A 26,972-nucleotide genomic window follows, 5' to 3' on the forward strand; every position below is an offset into this window, starting at 1 on the left:
GCAATGACATGAGTTTCATGCTAAGACTCCTAGTTCCTGATAGAGCAAGACATCTGCACAAAGGCACACATCAATGGTAGGCAAAAGCCAGAAAATAGTGACACTTTATAACTCTAGCTGTAACACACTTAGTTGCTAGCAAAGACAGTTTTGCATTCACAGGAATACTCCACAGGATATGATATCTGACATTCAAAAATGTAAGCTATTATGTTATGACTTCAGTTTTTACTGGGTTGCCAGTGATTTGCCAGACAATACACAACTGTATGAGGCATTGACTACAAACATGAGGCAAACATGTGGTCAGTCTGCAACACTCTGGGCAGTTACAAGGTATGGGTTCAATATATAACATACAGTTCAACACACACTTTAGCACCAGTTATTTACTATGCACATACCCTATATAAATCTCTTATATTTGTAAGTCAAGCATATGTATCATAGTAGTATTCACAGGTGACATATGAATATTTACAACATCCCAAGTAGGTGGCCTAGCAGTGCCACAGTCAGTATTGGCCAACAGACACTCCAGTAGTAATCATACATGAGCTAACCTTTGCTGGGGTGACTCAGGGGCCAGAGCTGTGATCTATGTCACTGCAGACAGGGCCAGCAGGAATGGTCATAGGTGCCGGACAGCAACATGTGAGTCCAGCAAGTCTTGTTGCGACCTAGTGTTTAACTTCCTATTTCACATTATTGCATACCCCCTTCTGCATTCCATTACATGCTTAATTGATTGACATACCTGTTATAGTGCTGAAGAGTTTCCTCAGAATAATGCAAATGTTTAGGTTTATGTAGTCGCAGTCTGTCTTTGTGTAGATCGGTTCAGACTTCTTTTGCATAGGCAGCGGCTTGTCTTTTGTAGGTAATGCTCATGAGCAGGTTATGGCCTGTGCACCAATTGGTGTCTCCCACTTGCTACTTGCATCCAGAGCAGCTGTGTTGTCTTTCCACTAGCCAATGCCATAGCAACACAATGCTATAATTAAGTCCTTCATGTGGGCCTTGCCCCTTTTCCTTGTCTATGAGGAGGACATTATGGAGGTATCAGGGCTACAGCTTCATAGAAGGTAGGTGGAAATACCTCTCAGAGCAAGAAATGTGGAGACAGCCCAACAAAATGGGGGACAAAGTTCCAGAACTGGGTACAGAGTGTAAGTAAGTATTGCTGTTATACACATAGAAGATTGCAAGATTAACAGGGTTTGTCTCGACATGCATTTTCTGCGTGACTTGACGTCTGACAGTGATATGTATCTCACATACCTCTCAACTGTCCAGATGTCCGCAGAATGCCCAGAGGTTAGCCTGTTATGTTTGGTCTGTTACTCAGACAATTCCTGTTTTTTGAGAAATTAGTAGGCTAATGTGAGGATTGAAGTCAGTAAATGTTGACATCCATTTGTGTTTCAGACATCATATCCTTCAGAGATGTTATGTTACAACAAACCCTGTAACACCAGCAGCTGTTTCAGTTTGTAACACCATTATGTGAGATATGTCCCTCCTTTTGACCCCCTATCCCCCAAGTATGTCAGGCTTTGTCAAGATGTATTCAGTAAGAGATTCAGAGGTATGGTATATCATAATTTAGTGACTTCACTCCTGATATCATCCCAGTGACTTAACAGACTCCCAGAAGTGGTATGCGGCAGTTGCCATAAATATGGTCCCGCACCCTGGACATTCTGTAGAAATCTGTACAGTTGAGAGTTATGTATGTCTGGCCATTATTATCAGACTGTCAAGACTGTGTAGAAGTGTAGTGTATAAATGCTTGTTGGGCTGAGTAAGGGGAGTGGCAAATGTGAGTGTCATAGATCCTTTTCTGTCTGACTGCATGCTGCCACAGTTACTGGTGGTCTATCAGGTATATATGTTTGTAGGGGAAGACTAAGAAATGCCCTGTAACACCTCAGGATTCCCAGTAGACTATGACTTGGGGCAGTATATGTCGGTGTAGTGTGTGACTGGCAATCAGGATATGTTTGTTTAAACAGTTGTTATACTCTAGAGTTCAGATGGGGTACTGGTATGTTGCTGTGCCCGTGGTGAAAATGGTTGTGTGTGGACAATTTCTCACCAATGTCTGATTTTCCCTATGGTTACATCCCTGTAGTGCATGATATATTTGCAAATGCATGAGTAATTCCCCAGAGCTGATTTTGGGTAGTGTCGTCTTGGTCTGACTGTAGTTCAGAAAGTGCTGGGTGAAATGGTTGGCAGCTCTCAGTGTATTTTCCCTTCTGTTACATGACGGCAGTCATACCTCTCCACTGTCCAAATGTATATACACTGTCCAGATGAGTGGCTCATATGTTTGATCTGTTCCCCATAGCAGTTGTGGGTTTCTGACAAATCACTGGGATGATGTGAGCACTGACATCGGTAAATGATGACAATCATTTGTGTTTCAGACCTGAAATCTATCAGAAAATATATGTTAAAACAAACCATGCTACTCTAGCAGACTTCTACTCTTATAACAGCCATATTTCAAATATGTCACTATTGTTTGCCCTTTATCCCCTCACTTTGTCAGGCTTTTTGCAGATGTCTTGCTGTAAGAGATTGAGTATATATATATATATATATATATATATATATATATATATATATATATATATATATATATATATATATAGGTCCCCTTCAAAACATCTAAAACCCATAACATCTAAATTCATAACCCTGAAACCATAACATCTAAAACCCAAAACATCTAAAACCCATAACATCGAATTTCAGAACATCTAAAATGTGCATCATAACATCAAATGCTACAAATCACATGAAAATAACATCCCCTCCAGATATAACAACACCAAACTACCAAACACACATTTTACATGTTTCTGCAGTGGGGCAAGCCCCCCCTGCACCCCCCCACTCCGCGTAAATTAAATATACCAACTCCAAGATCACACTACAGTGAGAAAAAGTTAATTTCCTAACCCCATTGTATCACAATCATCATAAAGATTTTACACATAATGTCTATATCACTTACCTGTATGACCTAAAAAACACATACAGAATGGCAAAATAAACACTACAAAATGAGTATAAATTCTTACACTAAATAAATAACTATAGAAATAAAAGCTACATCTTATAGTGATACCACAAGATTAACAGATTAAACTATAACATTTACATATTTAATGATACACTAATACATATTATACATTTTAGAAGTTATGGGTTTTAGATGTTCTGGTCTCGATGTTATGAATTTAGATGTTATGGTTTTTAGATGTTTTGAAGGGGACCCATATATATATATATATATATATATATATATATATATATAAAGATATATATATATATATATATATATATATATATATGTATCTATGTATATGGGTCTAGGACTTCTGCACCAGGCTACAATAACCGAACCCAACATCACTGAACAAATTTTAACAAAAGCGCTTTTACCGAAAAAGCACTTTTGTTAAAATGTGTCCAAAAAAAAAAAAAAATTATGCAGGGGGGCTATGCCCCACTGCACCCCACACACCCCCTACTTTTATATTCTTAGCCCAAGACTGCACTACAGTGGGGAAAAGGGAATCTTCCCTTATCCGCACTTTTAGTACGGCCTCCCCAACAAGCATACTTACGCAAAAATGCTGCTTCGGTGAACAGCATTTTTGTGTAAGTATGCTCGACCATGAGTGATTCAGGAAAAATTGCATCGGGGATTAGTACGGAACCCATGTGTATATATATATATATATATATATATATATATATATATATATATAAATATAAGAGTAGTATGGATATGTATTTTCCCTTAAGTTAAATGTCATATATCTTTGAATTTATTACTGCTCAATATCTGAGTTGTTTGGCTTCTGCTTACATATCTACAATCAACTGCATTACTAGCTGAGTTAAGTACAAACCTGCAGTGTTAAAGATTGTACTGCATTTTATTTTATTTCTCTGTGTATTTAATTGTTTCATTGGTCTGTGACTCTCTGCAGTTATTTATTTTTCTATTTAATTGTTTCATAGAATACTGTGGTCTCTCTCTCTCTCTCTCTCTCTGCAGTTAGTGGGGGCTATTGTGTTTTACTTAATTGATATTCAGTGCTAAACACTTAGTATTAGTGTTAGTCACATATCTTTGAATTTATTGCTGCTCAATATCTGAGTTGTTTTTTGGCTTCTGCTACATACCTACAATCAACTGCATTACTATCTGATTTAAGTGCAAACTTGCAGTGTTAATGATTGTACTTAATTTTATTTTATGTTTTTGTGTATTTAATTGTTTCATTGGTCTGTGTCTCTCTGTAGTTATTTATTTTTCTATTTAATTGTTTCGTAGAATACTGTGGTCTCTCTCTCTGTCTCTGCAGTTAGTGAGGGCTATTGTTTCACTTCATTGATATTCAGTGTTAGACACTTAGCCTAGAGGGTTTCTCTGTATTATAAGTGTTAGTCACATATCTTTGAATTTATTACTGCTCAATATCTGAGTTGTTTTTTGGCTTCTGCTACATACCTACAATCAACTGCATTACTAGCTGATTTAAGTACTAACTTGCAGTGTTAAAGATTGTACTTCATTTTATTTTATTTTTCTGTGTATTTAATTGTTTCATTGGTCTGTGTCTCTCTGTAGTTATTTATTTTTCTATTTATTGTTTCATAGAATACTGTGGTCTCTCTGTCTCTGCAATTAGTTTCCCACCCATCCTCCCTGTTCTTGTTGTGGTATTAATCTTGGTGGCTTTGGAATTGACCGCACCTCCTCTAAATTTGTATTTGAACACTCCTCCTGGGTCTATCTCATTTGCTCACTCAACGAAGTAAAGTGAGATCATATTTTGACTTCACATACTCCTACCAGTCCCATCTATTTAGCTCTGTCCCAGCTCTATTCCAGACAAGTGTCACTAGCTCTGTACTGGTGGTCAATAACACCACATACACACATGCATAGATATAGCCAACCTGTTGCAGACAGGTTAAGTGTAAACAGCACCCCACTGTCCCCCCATCGGTACACATGGACATGCACAGCACCTGCCCCTCTCCCCTCACCATCAGGAAGCAGGTACATCATGCCCTCTCAAGGGCAACACACAGTAGTCTCCATAGGACTGATACCATCCCTGGCTGCATCCTACATGAACTCAGGCATTAGGTCTCAGCTACATTACACACTGTAGTCAACCAAAGCCTAAGCACCAGTGTCATCCCATCTGCACAGAGGGCAGCCACTTTCATTCCTATACACAAAGGCAGAGCAATCCACTGACCCAGCCAATCATATGCAGATCAGCCTAACTAGCCAGCTCTGCAAGGGCATGGATGGCAATATCAAGGACCTTTTAAACATGGACATCGGCAACCTCAAAATGCTTGAGCCCACACAGTGTGATATTGTCAAAGGGAGATCAGGCCTGTTAAGCCTGGTTGATGTCTCTGAAGCAGTCAACAAGCACAAGGACAAGGGGAAGATGGTGCACACTGTCTACCTTCACCTAGCCTAAATCTTTCACAATAATCCCCAGGCTGCCATGATACATAAGCCTACACAGCTAGGCATTAACCTGTATATTATCAAATGGGTAGCTAACTGGCTCAGTGATAGTACCCACTTGGTCAAAGTATTGAAAGCCACCTCTAGTAGTAGACTCTTACAGATTGGTTTACCCCAAGGATTGGTCTGGGGGCCTCTACTGTTTGAGATATACATTTCTGAGGTACAAGACAAAACCACTGATCTGTGGCTTAACAGGTTTACAGATGATTGCAAGCTGGCCACTGTCTTACATTCCCCTACTGATGTGAGCATTCTCCAAGAGGCCCTTAACCAAATTAATGACTGATGCAAGAAACATTGCCTCAAAATGAATGCTAGGAGATGCATCATTTTCCCTGTTGTGGTAGATGTCATCCACACTAATTATGAAAGTAATAACAATGTACTGAGCATGACCTCAGGTATGAGGCTACATATGCATCAAGGTTGGTATCAACCTAACAGTTTCCCACCATGTGTGTGCCATTGTACAGAAGGCTGTCTACATGGTCCACCTCACAAATATGGGTATGTCATCCAGAAACCAGGAGGCCACAACATCCCTGTATTCCACCCTTATCAGACACATTCCCGTGTACAATGGCTCCTTTGGCATGTACATTGCCAATCAAATGCAGCAGTTGCAGAGACAACAGAGATTCCTGACCAGGCAAATCCAGGGTCTGCAACACCTATCCTATACAGATAGGCTGAAAGCCTGTCCCTGTACTCAGTCTCATACAGACTGATCATAGGCAACCTGTATATGGCATACAAGGCCATTTTCAAACCAGCCTTGAAGGCATTTCTGCATATCCGTAAGACAAACCCACTCACGCAACATGCATGCAAGCCCCTCACCTGGTCTGTGACATGTATAGTACGTGTTGGTGGGACAGTGTAGTGTCCCACACACTACACTGTCTGTAAAATATACTCCATCCCCATGTCTAGCAGAGTACGTGTATATCCCTCTTGAAGAAGAAGTTGGATGACTGCATTGGAAATGGAAAATACATGCCTGAGATCCTGCGTGTGTCCCAACTGGACAGGGGGGAAGCAGGTGCTGGCTTTGAAGGGACATGGGAGAAAGTCTGGGCTAGGCTTATGTGGGCATCTGGGCCAATAGCCTGGTATCATCTTATGAAGCTATGCACCTAGTACTTTACATGTTTCCTGTATGTATTGCATACTGTCCTGCAATGTTGTCTGTAATGAATCCCTGTGAGTCTGAACTGTGTAGGTACTGCAGTGATAGAGTATTCTCTTGTTCCTTCATGAGTTATTATCACATATCGTTAAACTTTGTCATTGTGTCTGGTCTGTATAGCAGTAAGTCAGCTCTTACAGTACTTGCATATGCACTTGTTGACACTGTATAGCTCACTCCAATAACCTTGGTCTGGGTCACACTTACCATTCTGCTAATAGGCCCATCACACAATAGGATTTGTCACCCTTTGTTGAGGGCCTTACAGTAGTAGTTAAAGAGATGGATTGTGGCAGTCAGAACTGCAGTAAGGTCTGGACTGAAGGGCCCATAGGTGGCAAAACTGTGCCAGACTTTACCAGGAGTGAGTGTGTGTGTGTGTGTGTGTGTGTGTGTGTGTGTGTGTGTGTGTGTGTGTGTGTGTGTGTGTGTGTGTATCAGCAAACATAATACTGCAGGTATTAATTTACATATGTTGTCTTCCCCTCTCAGGTGAGCATGGGGTTGGTGTCTCTCCCACTCACAACCTGATGTCAGTGTCTTAGCGGACTCTCAAGATTATGGTGGTCATAGTGAGGCACTGGTGGGGTTGTTAGGGCCTGAATCTGTGCAATAGGTTGGTATACCACTTTTACCCACAATGTTCCGCACAGAGTCATTATGCCAACACATACACAGTCACCAGCAGCCACAGACACAGATAATGGACAGTTGGAGGGTGGTGGCATGGAACAGGTTAGTGTGGTAAATATGGCAAGTGTGAGTGTAGACACTAGTCATAGCCACAGAGCAGGCGAGGTTGCACAAAGGCAGATGGACAGGGGTGCTCAATGGAGGGCTGCTGTCCATCATACCCCTGTCACAAGTGCCACAGCAGGTGTCACCAGACGCATGTAACAGTCAATCATGGAGACACAGGCACGTACTGACAGCAACACCAGACCAATGCTCAGTGTCATGAATGCAGTGCTTTCTGCCATGTGTAATGCCCTCCACGGCATTTGTGATGCCATATGTCATATTGTCAATATTGTGGATAGATGACGGGGTGAGACATTGTCACTGCTCGACCGTGCAATAGCAGTGCTTCTGCATGTGGTGGGAGTATGGCATTGGCCTGGTGGACATAGGTCAGCAACATGATCAGCTGAGAGCCTAAGTGGCTATCCACATTCACAGTCCTGTAGTGCCAGTACCACCAGTACAACTGAAGGGAGGGTGCTGTTCACACCACACCGGAGAAGGCCATAGGCACGTGATCCTGTCCAGTCCCATCAGGGAAGTGGATCCAGCAGACAGCAGTCACCATCAGGAAGTAGTACTGCATCTATCCTTGGGCCTAGTTGTGCCAGTGAGACTCCTGACAGAACCAGTTCCTGCATCCCTGCCAGGAGACTGTGAACCATACATCCTGCCATGTACGGTCCTTGGCTGTCCAACATACCCCTGTGTTGGGCATCCACATGGCTTGATTGTGTGCAGACAAACCCTCACACATCTCTATCACAGGCAGGTCACCACCAGACATGCACAGCTCCTCTGCATGGCCCAGTTGAACACCACCCCTCCAGACACACACACACACACACACACACACACACACACACACACACACACACACACACACACACACACACACACACACACACACACACACACACACACACACACACACACACACACACACACACACACAGTGTCAAACATATGGCAGCCTAGGCCTCTAGCAATTCCACACCACACCCTGTGCATGTGATGGTACTTATGCCACAACCCTGTTATCCATAGCATTGATGCAGGGACATGCTCATATGGGTCCAATGCACAGGGTGAATATAGTACAGTGTAGTAACGTAATGTTTAAGGTGCAGTCTGCTGGCAATAGTTATGGGTACACATCAAGGTGTATGTACCTTGCTAGCCATGATGCATTATTGCTGTTAGTACTGCTGACTGACTGTAGTGTCACATACTGTATTCTGTTTGTGTTCCAGGTGTCTATGTGTCTGCAGGCTGTGGGCCTGCTGATAGTAGCAATGATGAGTATGGTGGAGTGGAAACACAGTGACCTTTTCATAGCCAAAGTACAGCTGAATATGTACATGTTTACCAGGTGTGCTTACATGCAACAGTGTGTGAGGGACAATTGTGGCAGACAGTGTGACCTTCCATACGTATCCTTGACACAGCCAGCTAGCCATTATACATGTCATCTGGGTGTTCTGAAGGACTACAGGCTCACACATACAGAGGAAGTTACTTGAGTACTGGCACTAGGTCCCTCACAAGGTTAGCCATTACTTTAACTGCAACAGATTCACTTATCAGCACCTGTTGCCCCTGCTACTTCTGTCCCATCCACTCAACCTTCATGCAGTTGATGACGGTATGCCTGGTACTGTGTATGACAGGTTTGGGGTATGTATTCCTGACACAAGTCAACCTCTGTTAGTCTAACCTGAAAATCACCAGCATGTGTGTCTGCTAACTCATATGCATGTCTGGCCTGTCATGCTGGTAGTGCACACAGAGTCATAGTCTTGTACATGGGCAGCTGTCAAATGGCTGAGTACAGCCTCTACCTGCACAGTCTTATGAATGATAGTGATAGATACTTAACACAAATGGCACAGAGATAATATAGTGTTGCAGAATCTGCCACTACTATTCAAGTGGGTGACAATTGCAGGGGCTGTTAGGATTGCCAGTGGTGGGTTCAGAGGCCCTTAACATGGTAGAGCTATCTGACACACACATACACATACACATACACACACACACGCACACACACACACACACACGCACACACACACACACTGCTGCATGAGGACATGCATTGAAATACACATGCACATGGAGTTGACACTTCTCTGAGTAGATGACCCACCCATCTATTTATGTACATTACACAGTGATATGACCATTGCATGCACCACAGTGGCTTGGTGTTAGAATCTGTGTAAGTGGGCTTGTACGGTGGATGTCATCTGAATGGGATGAAACTAGTTTGGCAATGGGGGAATTCACAGGTTGGAAGAGGCACACAAAATGGTATAGCCATCATATACACACAGTAAAGATAGCCACGGGGACTGTGCATACAGAAACACATACACAGTTGCCAATAGACATATTAGTAACCCTATGTATCTACTTGTATGTGCTATAGTGCAATGTACACATGATATACTCCACATAGATTATATGCCTGGGACATAACACACAACCTCTTACAACAAGTAATCTTGCAAATGCCTCCATGGATGGTGGGATAACCCACCAAAAGTAGTGATTAGTCTCATCTACTGCTCCTACACACCTGCATAAGTGATAGCATGGCAGACTTTGTAGCAGCATGATGTGTCAGTCAGGTACGATGTCTGATGCTGGCATGTGCGTCACTATGGTAACTGTGACATATTTGGCAATGATATCACAGGAATGCTCATTGTAAGGGGGCACAGACCATGTATAAGTTGCAGACATGTGGATATTCCATGTACATCTGTACAGATGACTGGTATGGGCTGTATAGTGTTACATGGTGCATGTGAGGCAGATGCCATTAATAGGCTCTTTAAAGTAATGTCATGGGTAGGAGGTTAACAGGCCTTAAAATGGTATAACCTACATACACAACAGCCACAGGGGATATGCTTCACACACACTACTATAGTTATCAGTATTGAGATTAGAACCCCTACTTATCTAAGCATTTACACTATAGTATTACACAGTTATTGCACACACCACAGAGTTTAGAGAGCTGACAGGTATATACAGGTATATCTACATTGAATGACATCAGCCGGCCTTATAAAGTAGGGCAATGGGAAGTGTAGTGGGTGATGCATGCCTCAGAATGGTATAACCCACAACACCAGAGGATGTGATTCTCACTGAAACACACATACATGGAGGATATGATTCCCACACAGTATCACAGTTGCCAGTGTTGAGTTCAGAACCCTTACATATCTAATTATGTGTATTACAATGTTACACAGTTATCATATGCACCACTGAGCTTATAGGATTTAACAGTGTCCCAAGGTAAGTCTAAGGTGAATTACTTCAAAAGCCCTTGTAAAGTATGGCAATGGGAAATGTACTGGGTGGGAAGGGCATCAAAATAGATTACCCTACAAAGATACACACACATTCACACATACATTTGCCAGAACTGAGAGTAGAACCTTTGCCTATCTAGTTATTTGTACTATACTGTTACTTAATTATTACATGTGCCACAGAGTTTATAGGGCTTAGGGTTGTCCAAAGGTACTTCTAAGGGCAATGACATCAGCAGGACTGCTAAAGTAGGACACTGGGAAGTGTTGTGGTGGGAAAGTCCTCAAAGTACTTCATCCTACAAACATACATAATTATACACACATTTGCCAGAACTGAGAATAGAGCCCCTGCCTCTCTAGTTATTTGTACTATATTGTTATGTAGGTATTGCACACACCAGGGAGCTTATAGGGCTGACGGCTATCCAAAGGTACTTCTGAGGGGAATGACATCAGCAGGACTGCTAAAGTAGGGCACTATGAAGTGTAGTGGTTGGGAATGGCCTAAAACTGCTTTTAGGAGTGTGCCTTGTACTAGAAGAATTCATGAGAATAGACAGGAAGGTAGAGATGAAATTTATCATGTTTCAGTGTATAATGTGAAAAGTGAGGAGGTTAAAACCCTAATAGAATATTACTGGAAATATTTGTTAGAGGATAAGGTTGTAGCAAATATTCTTCCAAATAAACCAGTTTTTTTTCATATAAAAGGGGTAGGAACTTAAAAGATATGGTAGTATGTGGGAAATTTCAAATGCCTAAGATAGACATACCTAAGATGGTGGTGAACTTGGGAACAATGAGTTGTAATAGATGCAGTATTTGCACATATATTGTTAAAACATTTAATAGAATAAATGGAATAAAATTTGAGCCAAGGGAGGTTTATACATGCAGAAGTAAAGGGGTAATATATGCACTTAAATGTCCATGTGAACTTTATTATATAGGGGAGACTAAGATAGAATTTCGTATTAGGTTGATGGAACATGTAAGGGATGTGAAAAATAAGAGAGAAAATAAAATAATTGCTTCACATTTTAATACATTTCATAATGGTGATGTGTCTTTGTTAAAAGGCACTGTTTTAGAAAGTGTGAAATGTTTATGGGATGATGAAAGTGTGTTGAAACAAAAGTTGCTGTACAAAGAAAGCATTTTTATTTTAAAGTATAAAACTATGATACCCACAGGGCTTAATAATGAGCTGAATTGGAAATATTTACTTTAAGATGGGATTTTATTAAATAATTATATAATTTTGTAATTAAGGGGTGTGTATCTTCAATTAGAAGTTCTATATAAGAACATGCATTTTACATTTTAAATGTTTGATATTCCTTGAAGGTGGAAACACCGAAACGCTAGGGAAATAAAGAGATTTTATTTATCTGCTTGTTTTATTTCACAGTCGGTGAATATTTTTGTTGGGGCCAGAGTTGTTCTATTATTGTGTGGAAGAAGGAGTATTTGTTGTTTTTAAAACTGTTTCACCTACACACACACACACACACAGACACACACACACACACACACACACACACACACACACACACACACACACGCACACACATTTACCAGGACTGGGATTAGAACCTCTGTCTATCTTGTTATTTGTACTATAGTGTTACACAGTTATCACATGTGCTACAGAGCTTATAAGGCTAACAAGTGTCCAAAGGTACTTCTAAGGTGAATGACATCAGCAGGACTGCTAAAGGAGAGCACTGGGAAGTGTTGTGGGTGGGAAAGTCCTTAAAATACTTCACGCTACAAGCATACACACTCACACACACACACACACACACACACACACACACACACACACACACACACACACACACACACACACACACACACACACACACACACACACACACACACACACACACACACGATGTGATGTTATAACCCCCATCTCAGTACTATTACACAATGGAGCTCTCCTTCCTGCCGGCACATGCGACTGGTTATGACTGGTATGCCACTGTCTGCAGCAGGACACCACTCTATGCCATTCAGGATATCCCTGTGTATGACTCACTCTGTGTCTGTGTGTCTCCCTGTCTCTCTCTCTCTCTCTCTCTCTCTCTCTATCACCGTGTGTATCTGTCTTCCCCATGTCTATGTGTGTATATGCTTGACATATTGTTATATGTTTCCAATATATATGTCTGTGTATCACATGCAACAGATGCAGAGATATCACATATGGGCCACCTACAGCTAGCTGAGGGTAATCATGTCTTATGGGTGTTTGTAGAGACAGTTAAGGTGTACATAGCTATCTGTATGCAAAGACATATATGCACAATACAGTTATATAGTTCAGTGTGGGTTCTGACATGGGCTGTGATTTTTCTAAGTGTAGGAGCATACCCAGTATGACCTTATATAGTAAGAGTGGGACTCCATTCCAGAGACAGTTGTACTCTGGGACAGGGTTTTGTGTGATACAACCATGCTGCTCCACAGTAAACAGAAAGTTTCTAGGGGTACAGGGTTTGTTTTAGCAGACAGTTTCTGACATATCTGAAGTTTGGTGCTGGAATGTGTTGTGTCATTACCTAGTGACAGACATCCTCATATCATCACAGTGCTTTACCAGAGGAATACTAGATGTATGATGCACAGAGCAATATTATGAGCCCAACTATAGGCATTCTTGCCCAAAAAGGCCAGTTGAGAGGTGTGGCTACATCCGGTTGACTGATGAAGCTGTGTAAACATTCCAGCAACTTGGTGATATATTGGCTGGGGTTCTCCTGCTTATGTGGTATTCTTCTTACCTGAAAAGTCATATCCTGGTCCATACCGCTCAACTGTACAGTTTTTGGCAGATTGTCCACGTGTTTGTCTAGAGGTTTCGTCCAGTCTACATAAACTTGTGTTTTTATGGCAAGTTAGTTGCAAATAATTAAAGAGTGACATTACAAAGTAATGACAGACATGAGTGTTTCAGACTTCATAACCTTCAGACAACTCCTGTTAATGCAAAACCATTATTCTACCAACTTTCTCAATTTGTAAGAGCAATATTTGCAACACATCCCTATCATTGAGCTTTTGCTCCACTTTTATTTATGACCTTGTCCAGATGTCTTGCTGTCAGAGGTTGAGAGGTATGGGTGTGAGTACAGAGTGCATTGTACTGTGCAGAAATGTCCATTATATGTGTAGTATATTCCATATAGCACTGTGTGACTTCCAGGCATGTCAGTGGCAGAGCAATACAGAGTAATGTGGTGAACCACTGACAGTTGTGTATAGGTTGATAGATTGATATGACATTAGTAGGGTATTGGCCTTGAAGCACTTATAACCCACACAGATGGGAGTGTAGCCCATGTTAAGACATGTCAGCACACAGACCCCCATGTCTAGCAGGGACACAGGTGGAATCACAGGGCTGTATTTGGTGTTTTCCATGCACTTATACAATGAGCACATCACTAGGGGTATTGAGGCACTTGGCTTGATGTGGACAGGGACTGCATTCCACAGATGTGGGAGTGTGTGGGACACATATCTTTCACACTAACAAGGTGTACTGATATCACAGACCAGGTTGATTGAGCGGGCCTTGACTTCCAGATGTACAACACTCCCATCAAGGCAGGGTCTGGATTCTTTTGTATGCCAGACAGGGGTCACCTCAGCAGAATATGTATGGAATGGGGTAGAGGGACAGTGCTGTTAGCCTATCTGTGTTGGGCAGGTGTTTGGGGTAAGGCCTTAGTGTTTGCAAGACCCTGGTGTATAGAGTCTGCATGGTATGTGGCGTGTAGGTTTGTGGAGTTCTCATGTATTTTTGCCTCTGAGGTGTCCTTTGTTTGATTTTTTCTTTTGTTGCAGACCTCCACTTACATGGGTGTGTGTTGTGTATTTGCAGGTGATGTTTACTGACTCCATACACTGCAGGGCACCTGTGTTACTGCATAATTTGTTCTGGTGTGCACATTCTCCATTCGTCTGGCTAGACACTGTGTAGGTTACTCTGAGCTGTGTGCTATCCATATGTGTGGCCCCCTGTCCCTGACCTGTCCAGCTTTCCTGCAGTAACAGATATTGATGTCTGGACAGTGTGTACAACTCCTACCGTAGATGTATTTGACATGCAGAGTAGTTGGCACTTTTTTTCTTGGAACATGGACCCTGTCAACTACAGTACTGTACCTAGGCCACTAAGACACAACAGCCATGAGTTAAGTGCAGGCCACATACTGACAGTGTTGACCACACATATACATAGCTCATTGACCCCTGCATATTGTGGACATGCAACAAGTTATCAAGTTGATTGGGACAGCCCTGGGAATGTGTGCTCTGCTGCTTATACCCTAAAAACATTACTGTTACTGCATTTGAATGGGAACGTGTGTGTGTGTGTGTGTGTATGTGTGTGTGTGTGTGTGTGTGTGTGGGGGGGGGCACACCTGTCATCTGTACACATTTGCACAGACTGTGCCGATGTTTCCTTTACATTTTGGTTTCATTTAGTATAGTATTGTGCCTGTCTTGGAGACTACAGGCATGTCACTAAAGACCACAGGTTAGATTGTAATGGCAGACATTTGGGTTTCACACCTCTCACCCTTCAGACCCTTACTGCTACTACAAGACCTGCTGTGATATCACTGTGTAGGTCTGTATGGGCATATTTCATCATTGTTCCCATTTGTGGGCCTTTGCCAGACATTTCTTTATGGTTTTCTGCAGCTGACTTGCTGAGTGAGGCTGAGGGGTGAGTATGGGACCCCCACACTGACATCCATGCATGTGCCCTATGACCCCCCCAGTTTGTTAGCCCCCCCCCCATATACTGTAGTGAAATTTGTCACTTATGGGACTACTGCATTCTCTGGGGAAGCCAGTATTGGGCAGACATTTTCTGTTGTCCTACATAGCTGTCAGTTGTCAGCTGCTGTCCTGGTAGGCCACCCCATTCCCTTGTATGCATGCAGCGATACCATAGCTATGCTACAAGAATGTATTACTCCATTTATTTATTGTTAAGAAGACTGGCTTACCTTGTGCCTGCAGCAGTTGTCAGGATACTGCTTGAGGGCTGGCTCTGTCGGATGCTTGCAGTACACAGCCTATACATGGTAAGATACAGGTAGTGTGATGTGTGTGCCATCCATTTTACTGTGTGTGTGAGTCAGAGAGAGGTGTCAGTCCCTGGGTTCCTACAGTATCAGTGTGTGTGCCATGCATTGCTTCCTTGCCAATGCATGGGTATACTGGGCACACCTCCGTTTGCCTCCAGGACCAGGCTCAGGGGATTCTTCCTCCGAGTCCCCCTGTGCCTGTGGGGACCTTGGCAATTGTAGGGGGCTGTATGGGCCTTCCCTGTGATGTTCCTGGATCATATTGTGTAGCATGACACATACTATGAACATGTGTGCACATGTGGCTGGAAAGTACTGCAGGGCTCCACCAGATATGTCAAGGCAGTGGAATTGTGATTTGAGCATCCCAAACACATGATCTATAATGTTCCTGGTTTGTGCGAGTGCCTCATTATGGCGTTCTTCAGTGTGAGTGTGTGTGTGTGTGTGTGTGTGTGTGTGTGTGTGTGTTTGTGTGCATGTGTGCGCATTTCTGATGGGTGCCATCATCCACAGCTCCAATGCATGGCCAGCATCCCTCACCAGATCCCATACAGGATGTTCCCCCTGGCAAATGCCTGGTACAGTTGTGAGGCATGCCAGATATGGGAGTCGTGATAACTACCAGGGCTGCCAGCACACACATTCATGATACTGCCCTGGGCATTGCACACATCCTGGCAGTTGATAGAGTGCTAGCACTTACAGTTGTCATAGACTCTACCCTCTTCACTGGGTGGTGCCTTGATGTGGATGTTTGTGCAGTCTATGGCACCTAGTATCTCTGGGTAGTCTGCTACATGGTGGAAGAGACACATATTGCTGGCCCTCCCCTCAGGGGTGCTGGGGAAATATATGCTCTCACCAGCATGTGTTCACATGATATCCAGGAACTGGTGGAGTACCCTGGATGCAAATGCCTGTGAGACCCCCATGATGTCCCCAATAGGTCTTTGGAAGGTACATGTAGCTAGTATCCTTAAGACTACACTTACCTTGGTTTCAACTGGGAGGGGTTCCCCTGTGTTGGCTCTCGGTCTGAAGTGAGGCCGGCCCAGCTTGCAGAGTTGCTGAAGTAAATCCCTGTCCACCTTGTAGAGCTCTAGTATCTCCAGATCATGTCACTTCTGGTAGGTTACGCTGGGTCTGAACACTCTTCTCCTCCTCCTCAGTCTGGGATGCTGTCAGCATTATCCTCCTCACTGCCCTCAGCCTCTAGCATATACTGATGTATCAAAGCAGCCTCTAAAATGCTGTCAGTTAAAATTCCCCAGAGTGTGTACACCAATGGTGCAGAGTTTGTGGGAAAAAAACACACTGAAAGGTGTTTGCATAGTTTATACTGGTGTGCTGCAGATGCTGCCTGTGTGATTGGCTATGATACATTCCACCTGCCAGCTATATTAGTTGTACTTGAGTGCCTTTATTCTGCTATTTCCTGTTTTTTTTTCTTCCCATTTCCACCCCTTCTAAGCCTCGTGCATGCCGCGCAAATCCGCTGCTCAAATGTAAATATTTCTGCTGGTTCCTGTTCTTTTCTTTTTTAATTTCTATTGTATTTAAGCCCCATGGTGCACCATGCAAACCTCTGTAGCTATAGTAAACAGTATTGAGAAGAAAGGGCCCCACCCATGGACACTAACACACTCAGCATTTCTTGAACTAGCTAAGCGACACACACACCCTTGCTTAGCTGTGCTTAGCTGAGTGCAAATAGAGGCAGCGGAGCTCCAATGTGCTTACACCAAGCATGACACCCCCACTTTTCATGTCATCTGCTTCTCCTGCTTACACCACTGTCTTATAGCTCCTACATGGTTAAGTGAAGGAGGACATGGTATCCCATTTTTCTATTCAATAAATTTTGCTCATTTGCATACTCCACTGCCTAAGGCCCTTTTTACACCACTATACCTGAGCCTATCTCCTTAGCTACCAGTGTTACCTGTTATTGTTTTGGTTCTGCATGCTACATACTATAATGGAAAAAGTCATATTTCACATAAAATTGTCTTTTTACATTTTTTTAAATTTTCTGCACAATCTCGTTTGCGTGCCACTGCTTTAAGCTTAAACGGCCAAAATTGGCCAAAAAAATAAACTTTGATTTTCATAATTTTGCAACTGATTTCCTTGCCAATGGCCATATTTTTTGCCGTTGGCATGCCTGATTGTCATAATACATGCTTTACTTTGAGCTGTCATGCCCCATTTTTATTTTTGCAAAAATGTACAGGGTTAGTAACCAAATACATTTCTGCAATGGACACTGCTCTGACACGGATGCCTGCCTGCTTACTGACTTGCTAATGCACCTCTTTTGCATGGTTTTTCACCAACAAATGAGGTAATTAGCATTATTCAGTGGTCTCCATGTCAGAATAGTGTTGGCAGGCTCATACATGCTCTCAGCCTTGTTTACTGGATCACTTGTTGACCATATTCCATGCAGAACCTGCTGCACTATTCTGACACGGAGATTTGGCTTTATTGAATCCCAGCCAATGTGTTTAAAGCATGCCTGTCTTTGAAGTATACTGGATATTTTTCTCATTCTATGCATATTTTATAAGTTCTAGTTATGTCTTGTAAAGAAATAATTCTTAACATCAGTGAGCATCTCTATTTCTGACAGCATTATTTCCATATTGGGTTTCTCACACACAAGGTTGTCTACCTGTAAAAAATGGCTATAATACAGTATATGACTACTATATTTTACTAATATTTAAATAAAATGCTTAATTTGTTCCCATTTTATTTATTTTCTAGTTTATCTGTATCTCATGGCAGTAGTCCCAAGGCAGCTGTGATTTTACTAGATTACATTTAATACTGCAGTATTTTCTACTCTGCTCAACATTTGACACCAAAAAGTAATTTACCAAATGCAGTTATCATCCTAGCTTCTGATAAAAACTTATCTACTCAGACATGCTGGAATATTTATTTATTCATTCATTATTTTTACTCAGTAATGCATTTAACAAATACTGTATTTTGCATTTCTTTTTGTTCATACCCAAATCAAAAGTATGATTTTAGGACATATGGCATATAATCCAAGAATTTGTTGTCATAAGAAAAGAAAACTGAAACATTTTTGTAAACTGTGCTAAATATTCTAGACACTACTTTTAAGAATAGCATTTGACTGTATGTGTATGAAAAGTTTTGCAGGAAAAGCAGTAATGATGTGTTTACATGACTCCTGGCATTACCATTGCATCAATTTATAAATCAGAATATATTAAACGTCACCTTTTGTTCTGCTTTGCCAGGTTGCACCACTTCATGAGCTTCTGCAAAAAACTGGTCTCCCAGAACTGGCAAGTAAAACTCAAAATTTGAAAAAAGCAACACAAGAATATGTAAGTGAGTTTAATCCATGTCGTTGTGGTCCATGCGAACATAATGGCATACCCATTCTCGATGGAACTGTTTGTACCTGTCAGTGCCAACAGGGATATGAAGGAGTTGCATGTGAAAAAAGCAGTCGTTCAGGTAAGACTACAGATGGTACAGATAAAAATGTTTCAGCAAATCTTCTTTAAATAATTTTTAAATATATGAAGGGTGGTGTTTGATATGTTTGCATTTCAGAGGAGTTGCCCTTAATCATTGGTAAGCCATGGCACCATTAGTGAATGAAACCACGTTTTTTTTGTTTCAATACAGTTTTCTGCTACATGAATAAAGGAGAAGACTCCAGTATTCAGGGGAACTAAATATCTAGAAATATCATTAGCTGTCCCAAGGGATGCTACTTATTTATTTATTTTGTTTGTTGTATATTTAATTATATTTGCTTACCCTGGTAAATATTGGTCATCTCAAGTTCAGACCAGTTGAAACGCAAAACATTTCACAAACAAAAAGGGCAGTAATACGAACAACTGGAAGTTCAGAAAAACTGTACTGTATATGTAATTTCTAGTAAACAAGCAGAGTATAATGTACAATATTTACATTAGTTTCTGAAGAGGGTCTACCTTCAGAAATTCTGTGAGAGGAGAAGAGAAGTAGAAAAGAGATATGAATACTGTGTTAAGTTGTATGTTCTGTGTTGAAGCTGAAGCATTTGGCTTAGATGAAGATTTGCTTTTTGAGTTGCTTTCTGAATTTGGAGTAATTGTTGATTTCCTGTAAGCTGATTGGGATAGCTTGCCAAAGAGCAGGTGCCTGAGAGGGGAATGCATGTACAGCACTGTGGAGTTCGGTTCTTGGAGTAATGAGTTAATGAGACTTTTGAGTAGTGCTTGGTTTGTATGAGGAATTTATTTTCATAAAGATTAGCTGCAAGTGGAGTTAATGTCTGGATATGAAGAAGTTTGTAGAGGTGGGTCCTAACAGAAGGTTAGATCTTTGTTTCACGGGTAGGTATTTTGATTTTTATAAGGTGTTACAGTGATGCTCATGAAGAGGTAAACTTGTAATGAATAGAAGGGTACTGTTGGAGATTTTCTGGAATGTAGTGGTGTTTTGGTTGGAAGTTTATAGACTAATCAAGCCACAATCCTAAGAATTTGAAGGTGAAAGCTGTTCCTGTGGTATAGTTGTGTAAGTCAAAGATAAATAAAGAGTCAAGTACTTGGTGAATTTTCTGTACAGTTCCAAAGAGCATAGTTTTGACCTTGGAGGAGTTGAGAAGTAGATTATATTTTATTAGTCATTGTTGGAGCTCATGTAAGTCTGACTGTAGCTGGGACTGAATGTTTATGTTAGAGTACCTTGACTGGGAAATGACCATGTTGTCTCCTGAGAGGATGAGTGGGAGATGGAGGAATTCAAAAGGAAGTTTATCAATGGATATGGAGAAGAAGAGCTGAGCAACATGGATCCTTGTGGCACACATTTGGTAATAGATACATATTCAGTTGGGAGGATCCTGTTTTAATTCCAAAAATCTGTCTATAAGGAAAGTTTGAATACAGTGTGGGTTGATACCAGTTTCAGGTAGTTTGTTTAGATGATCATTTTGACAAATATAAATATATCTTTTGGCTTTCAGTTTCTAGTCACTATTGTATAAGCTGTTATCAATCATATCCACAGCTATGGGCACTGGCTTGGAATAACCAGCTGCACTAAAGAGTATCAAGTTTTGGAGAGCATAAGTGTTATACAGTAAAAGATCTCAATAACCATTGTTCTGTTTCCTTTTAAACTGTATAATAAATTGCAACTATAAAAGTCATATTCCTAGTTAACTACACTGCTAAGTACTTTGTTGTGGCCATCAGTTATTCTGATTAGTTAATTTTTGTCCTGCAATACATTTCAAGTAGCCAGTTGAAAATGTATGTTTGTGTGCATACATACATACACATATTTCAAACATGAGCATTACTGCCCTTCTAGCTTGCCAATATACCAAAACACGTTCCCATAATAAGTGTCCAGGCTGTTCTTACAAAAATCTAAACTAGTACTTGCTTTAATGTAATTAGGTAGTCTGTTCCATGCATCAGCTACTCTATCAGAGAACTGGTTAGTACACTACTCATTCCTGTAGAATCTTTTTCATTTCTCCAAACTTTTGGGTTTCTAATCCCATGACAAGAATGGATCCCATTCCTATGTCAAATTACAATTAAAGTTCATGAAATCAGTATTGTTTTAATCTTTGATGTCAGCCAAAAGTGCTCTTCCCAGCTCCTACAATGTGCCCAGTAATGACTCCTAGCAGAGTTACATGGATTGGAAACATATCTAGATACAATTATAGATTCTTTCTTATAAGAACCGTTGCTCCTACTACTATAGGAACTGTCTGGGTAGGTTTCTTCTACATTGCTCACATTTCTGCCTGCAGATCCTGGTATTTTATGACTTTGTGTCTCTCTGTATGCAAGACACTGTAGTCACTGGGTGTAGCAATTTCAATGATCAATGCTACTTTTGTCTTCTTTTCATGGAACACTATATCCAGTTTTCTAGCATCTGTCTTTTGAACTGTTGGTAATGAGTGATCCCATGTGATATAAACTTCATCATTTTCTATGATGCTTTGTGGCTCATGTTTCCAGTGTCTTTCAGCCAGTTCAATACCATGTTTGCACAATCCCCAGTGCTACAGTCTTGCCACATTATTATGCCTTTCAGTATACAGTCTTTCTGAGATTAGTATTTCACAACCAGCAACGAGGTGTGCGGCTGTTTCCAATTTGGTTTTACAAAACCTACATTTGTCTGTTTCTTCCACATGTTCAATGGACTTTGTAAACCAGCGTGTACATAGCCCACAATCTTGGGCTGCCAATATTAACCTTTCATCTCTTGGTTAAATTCGCCTCTCCTTAACCATTCCTGCATTCATTCCTGATCAACATGAGGTTCTTCCAGAAGTTTTCTATATTTGCAACTATATTTATGCTTTTTCCACATTTCTTGCCTTCTCATCTGCTCCTTCACCTTATATTATTTCTTTTGTTTTTGGCATATTTAGTTGCTGCCTGATTTTTATCTACTTTTGGTTTGGTTTGCTTTCCATTCCTGCTTGACGCCGATATGCTTCTTCTAGATTAAGCTAAAATCGTCTGCATGGGTTGTCTGATGATTCTCTAGTACTTTTTGATAACCCCAAACATTCTGAGAGGTAGTTGTCTCTAAATGCCCTATATACTTGAATAAGATCTCCTCTTAGATATCTGTGAGAAACACTGCAGAAGTTCAGATATTTTAGTCTTTCATAATAACTTACATTTTCACATCCACGGATGCCCTTGGTATAGTTCCACTGTACCCTTTCCAGTTTATTCATGCTTGTTGTCTTAAAGGGTTTCCAGTTTCATACTCATGTTTGGGTCTAATGTGACTAACAAACAATGATTCATCATTTTTGATTTCCTAGGCTTTATAAATCTTTTTATACAATCTATAATTCTATAACTATCATTAACCAATTAGTTGATATGGTTAGGAAAAACGCATAGCTGATTATACCCATATACCCAGGTCCTTAAATGAGTCAACAGTTCCAATCACTGTGTGCTGTATTAAACAATTCACCTTTCAATTTATGTCTCCCAAATCTCATATGCTTAGTTTTTGATGTATTTATTAGCATATTATTCTCCTGTGCCCAAATGGTCAATTTAGTCAAGTTATTTTGCAGACATGCCTTATCTGTAACACATGCAATCAGTTCACCCAATTTCAGGCTGTCTGCATATAGACTGTAGAACACCTCAGATGAAAAAGTTTGGTCTGAAAAATACAATCTGAAAAAGTAAGGGCATAGGACAGAGTCCTGTGGGACGCCTTGACTGTAACCAAGTATTTCACCTGTCTAGTTGTTGTATGATACTTGCCATGTCCTATTTGTAAGCCATGCAGCTATTCTTCTTATAAAGAGTACATCAATACCTAGTTGTACTAATTAATTAATCAGTGTTTTGCGTATGATCCTGTCAAATGCTGAAGTTAAATTTATATAAATTATATCACAGCACAATTTTTCATTCATAGCTGTTATTATATTGTTATAGAACATCATGTTACAGGTGGTAATAGATCTGTTTACAACATATGTATGCTGATATATGCTTTTAAGTCCCAATCTATTCAGTTCTGACAATAACTAATCCAATATTACCTTCTCCATTATTTTCCACAACATGAAAGTAGACTTAAGGGTCTATATGACTCTGGGTTGGTCCTGCTCCCCTTTCCCTTAAAGACAGGTTTAATAAGCGTATGTCTCCAATCTTGAGGAATCTCCCCATATTTATATGACCTAGTGAATAACATGTATAATGGTACTGTACGTTCTTGCTGAAGTGTTCTCAGGTCATTGTTACTAATTCTGTCTTCTCCCTGTGCTTTGTTTGGATCCAGTTTGAGCAGTTCTTTTTCCAATATAATCTAATGTTATTACAGTACCTGGGGTTATCTGGATGTCACTAGGACAACTTATCACCCTGTTTGTGGAGCCAAACTGTTTTGCATAATCTTTTCTATAATCTGTTGTGTCTGAGAATAAATTTTAGAATGTGTACACATTTTATCAATTTGCGTGTCTTTACTCCTTCCAAATCTTATGTTTCTATGAAAAGGTTTCCTGTTATGCTCAATATTTTTATATAAAATGTCTTAAAAATTTTCTTGATCTTGTTTCACCCTATGTTTAATCGCTTTGTCCCATTTGTTAATTTCACTTTTCAAAGTTGTAGTTCAACCTCTCTTCCATTTCTTATATTTTGTGTCGCTCATCTTAATCAAATATCTTGTTCTTATGGAAATATACCCCCCTGATGTTGTATGCCTAGATCCTGATGTTAAACATTTTTTTTTTATTTTTGCACTCAAACAATTTCTCTTTCAAAACTTTCCACATTCTTTCTGCAGTTTTTCTACTGAACACCTCGCTGCAGTTAGTTTTACGTAGTGACTGTTTTGCTTCCATATAATATGTAATTAACTTTCTGTGCATTGGTTTAGATTTCAGTTTAGCAGAATTGCCTCAGAAGGAATTAACATTTATAATCCCATGATCACTGCACATTAACAGTGTTAAAACTTGACTTGAGGTAACTGTAATTTCTTTAGGAACAAAACAATGTTTAGTATGTTCTGTCCACTGGTAGGTTTTTTCCAGTCTGAAGCAATTGTTGTTCCTAAATATATCTCGTTAATAATTTCCTTACTAATGTTGTTGAATCAATATTATTCAATTCTGTTTCTCATAGGATCATAGGATCATAGGAAGTTACTAGGCTATTGGCCCTGAGGCCCTTATAAGCCTAGCCAAGAGTTTAGCTCATGTTTAAACAAGTCAGCACCCAAAGCCCCTGTCCAGCAGGGGCATGGGTGGAATACCAGGGGTGTATTTTCTGCTTCCCATGCAGGTATCCAGGTTGCGCTTGAAAAGGGACAACGAGGTACTCTACTTGATGTGCAGAGGGAGTCTATTCCACAGATGGGGGAGTCTCTGGGACACAAATATGTCCCACCAACAAATCCTCTATTGATGTCACAGACCAGATTGAGTTTGTGCGTGCAGGTTTCCCGAGTGGAGATTGACTTGCAGATATGCAGTAGTCCCATCAACTCTGGTCTGAGATTGCTTTGTATGCCATACAGAGGTCACCTCTGAGGGGTCTGTATGAAACTGAGTAGAGGGACAGGGCGTTTAGCCTATCTGTGTAGGGTAAATGTTTGGGGCCTTGGATTCTTTTGGTGAGGAACGTCTGTGGTCTCTCCAGCTGCTGCATGTGTTTTGCGAGGTACATGCCAAAGCGGACATTGTACTCAATAACTGGCCTTATAAGAGAAGAATACAAGGATGTTATAACCTCTTTGCCCCTGGATGAGATACCCTTACTTATGAGGTGCACCATATAGAAAGCTTTCCATACAACGGAAGCAACATGGTGGTCAAGTCAGGTTGCTATCAACCTGGTTGCCCAAATCCCTCATGACTGATTGCATGCTGAGGATGTTGTTATTAATGTGATAACATGTGGGGACATCACTCTCTCCAAAGGGGATGATGCTGCATTTTTTGGCATTCAGCTTGAGGCCATGTTTCTGGCACCAGTCATTTGTTTGTGTGAGACTGTCTTGGTGGATGTCCACATCACTTGGGGAATTGATGACCATGCCCATCTTGTAGTCATCTCCAAACTTGGTCAGCCATAGCCCACTGGTTTGGGCCTGCACCTCAGAGAAGTATATCCCAAATAACAGAGGCCCTAAGACCAATCCCTGGGGTACGCTGCTCGTTGCGGGTCTACTGCTTGAGGTGGCTTCCCCTATTTTGATTAGGAGGGTTCTATCAGTGAGCAAGTTTGCTACCCATCTGATAACATATGGATTGATACCTAGTTGAGAGATTTTGTCTACTATGCCCAAGTGGACAATAGTGTTGAAGGCCTTGGCCAGGTCAAGATAGGCATGTACACTATCTCCGTTTCATCCATGACTTTGGTGACTGTCTCAAAGAAGTCAACCAGACTTAACAGACATGACTTCCCCTTGACAAAGCCAAGCTGTGTGGAGGCGAGTGTTTGGAGGTTGTCAATGTCCTGTAAATGAGGTCCATGATAATCCATTCCATGGCCTTGCAGATCAGGCTAGTTAAGCTGATGGGTCTATAATTTCCCAGATCAGTGGATGCTTCTCCTTTGTGCCAAGGGATGACAGTGGCTGTCCTCCACATGGCTGCAACAAAGCTGGTACTCAGGCTTTGGTTGAATAGGTTGCCTAATGGTGCTGCAAATTCATGCCTGAGTTCATGTAGGATGCAGCATGGGATGTTATCGGGTCCCATGGATGCTGTATTTTTTGCATTTGAGAGGGCAGTGATGATCTGTTCTCTAGAGATAAGAGGAGGGGGGCAGGTACTGGGGATGTCCTGATTTACTAATGGGGGGACAGAGGGGAGAAGTTTTAATTGAATCTGTCAGCCAGTAGGTTGGCTATAGCTACAGCATTTGTGTATGTGGCGTCCTTGACTACCAGTTCTGAACAGATCTGAATGCTTCCTTTGAGATTGCAGACATATGTGAAGACGGCCTTATGATTGTCTCTAGTAGATGTGGCCAATTTGAACTCAAAGTTGGGTTTAGAGGATTTCATTAGTGCTCTTATTTGCTTGTTCAGGCTAAGGAGAGATTGCTTCCAAATTAAAGTCCCCAGCTAATATTATTCTTCCCTCCTGTGTTTCATGCAAGAAATGTATGAATTCCTCCAGGTCATCTGTACTTGACTTTGGTGATCTCTACACTCCACCAATTGTTATATGTTTCAGGCTTGTATTTATTGCCACAGTTACACAGTCAATGGTATTGGTGTTATCTCTGAACATGTAATAATGACAGGTCTCATAATTATCTTTAATCCCTATCATAACACGTCCACCTGATTTCTTTGTTAGAATGTCTGTTACAGTAAAAACATGTTAATGAAACATGTTTCATTAACATCTTATATTGCATGGAAAGATAATGATTGAAGTTAAATTACTCTGCAATATGAATGGGATCAATTTTCTAAGATATAGAGGGGCAGTGCTA

The 26,972-nt window shown here is 41.0% G+C and overlaps 1 protein-coding gene across 1 annotated transcript in view; it reads left to right on the forward strand.

Annotated features, from left to right (window-relative positions):
- The window catches only part of C8A (complement C8 alpha chain), a 597,456-nt gene that overhangs the window by 554,967 nt on the left and 15,517 nt on the right, over positions 1–26,972 (forward strand). The window contains exon 10 of the mRNA XM_044085514.1: positions 19,236–19,458. Coding sequence (XP_043941449.1) covers positions 19,236–19,458 — 223 coding nt within the window. The remainder of the gene's footprint in view (positions 1–19,235; positions 19,459–26,972) is intronic.

The sequence above is a fragment of the Protopterus annectens genome, chromosome 10.part0 (assembly GCF_019279795.1).
Source record: "Protopterus annectens isolate FY-2018-M chromosome 10.part0, PAN1.0, whole genome shotgun sequence".
Lineage (NCBI taxonomy): Eukaryota > Metazoa > Chordata > Ceratodontiformes > Protopteridae > Protopterus > Protopterus annectens.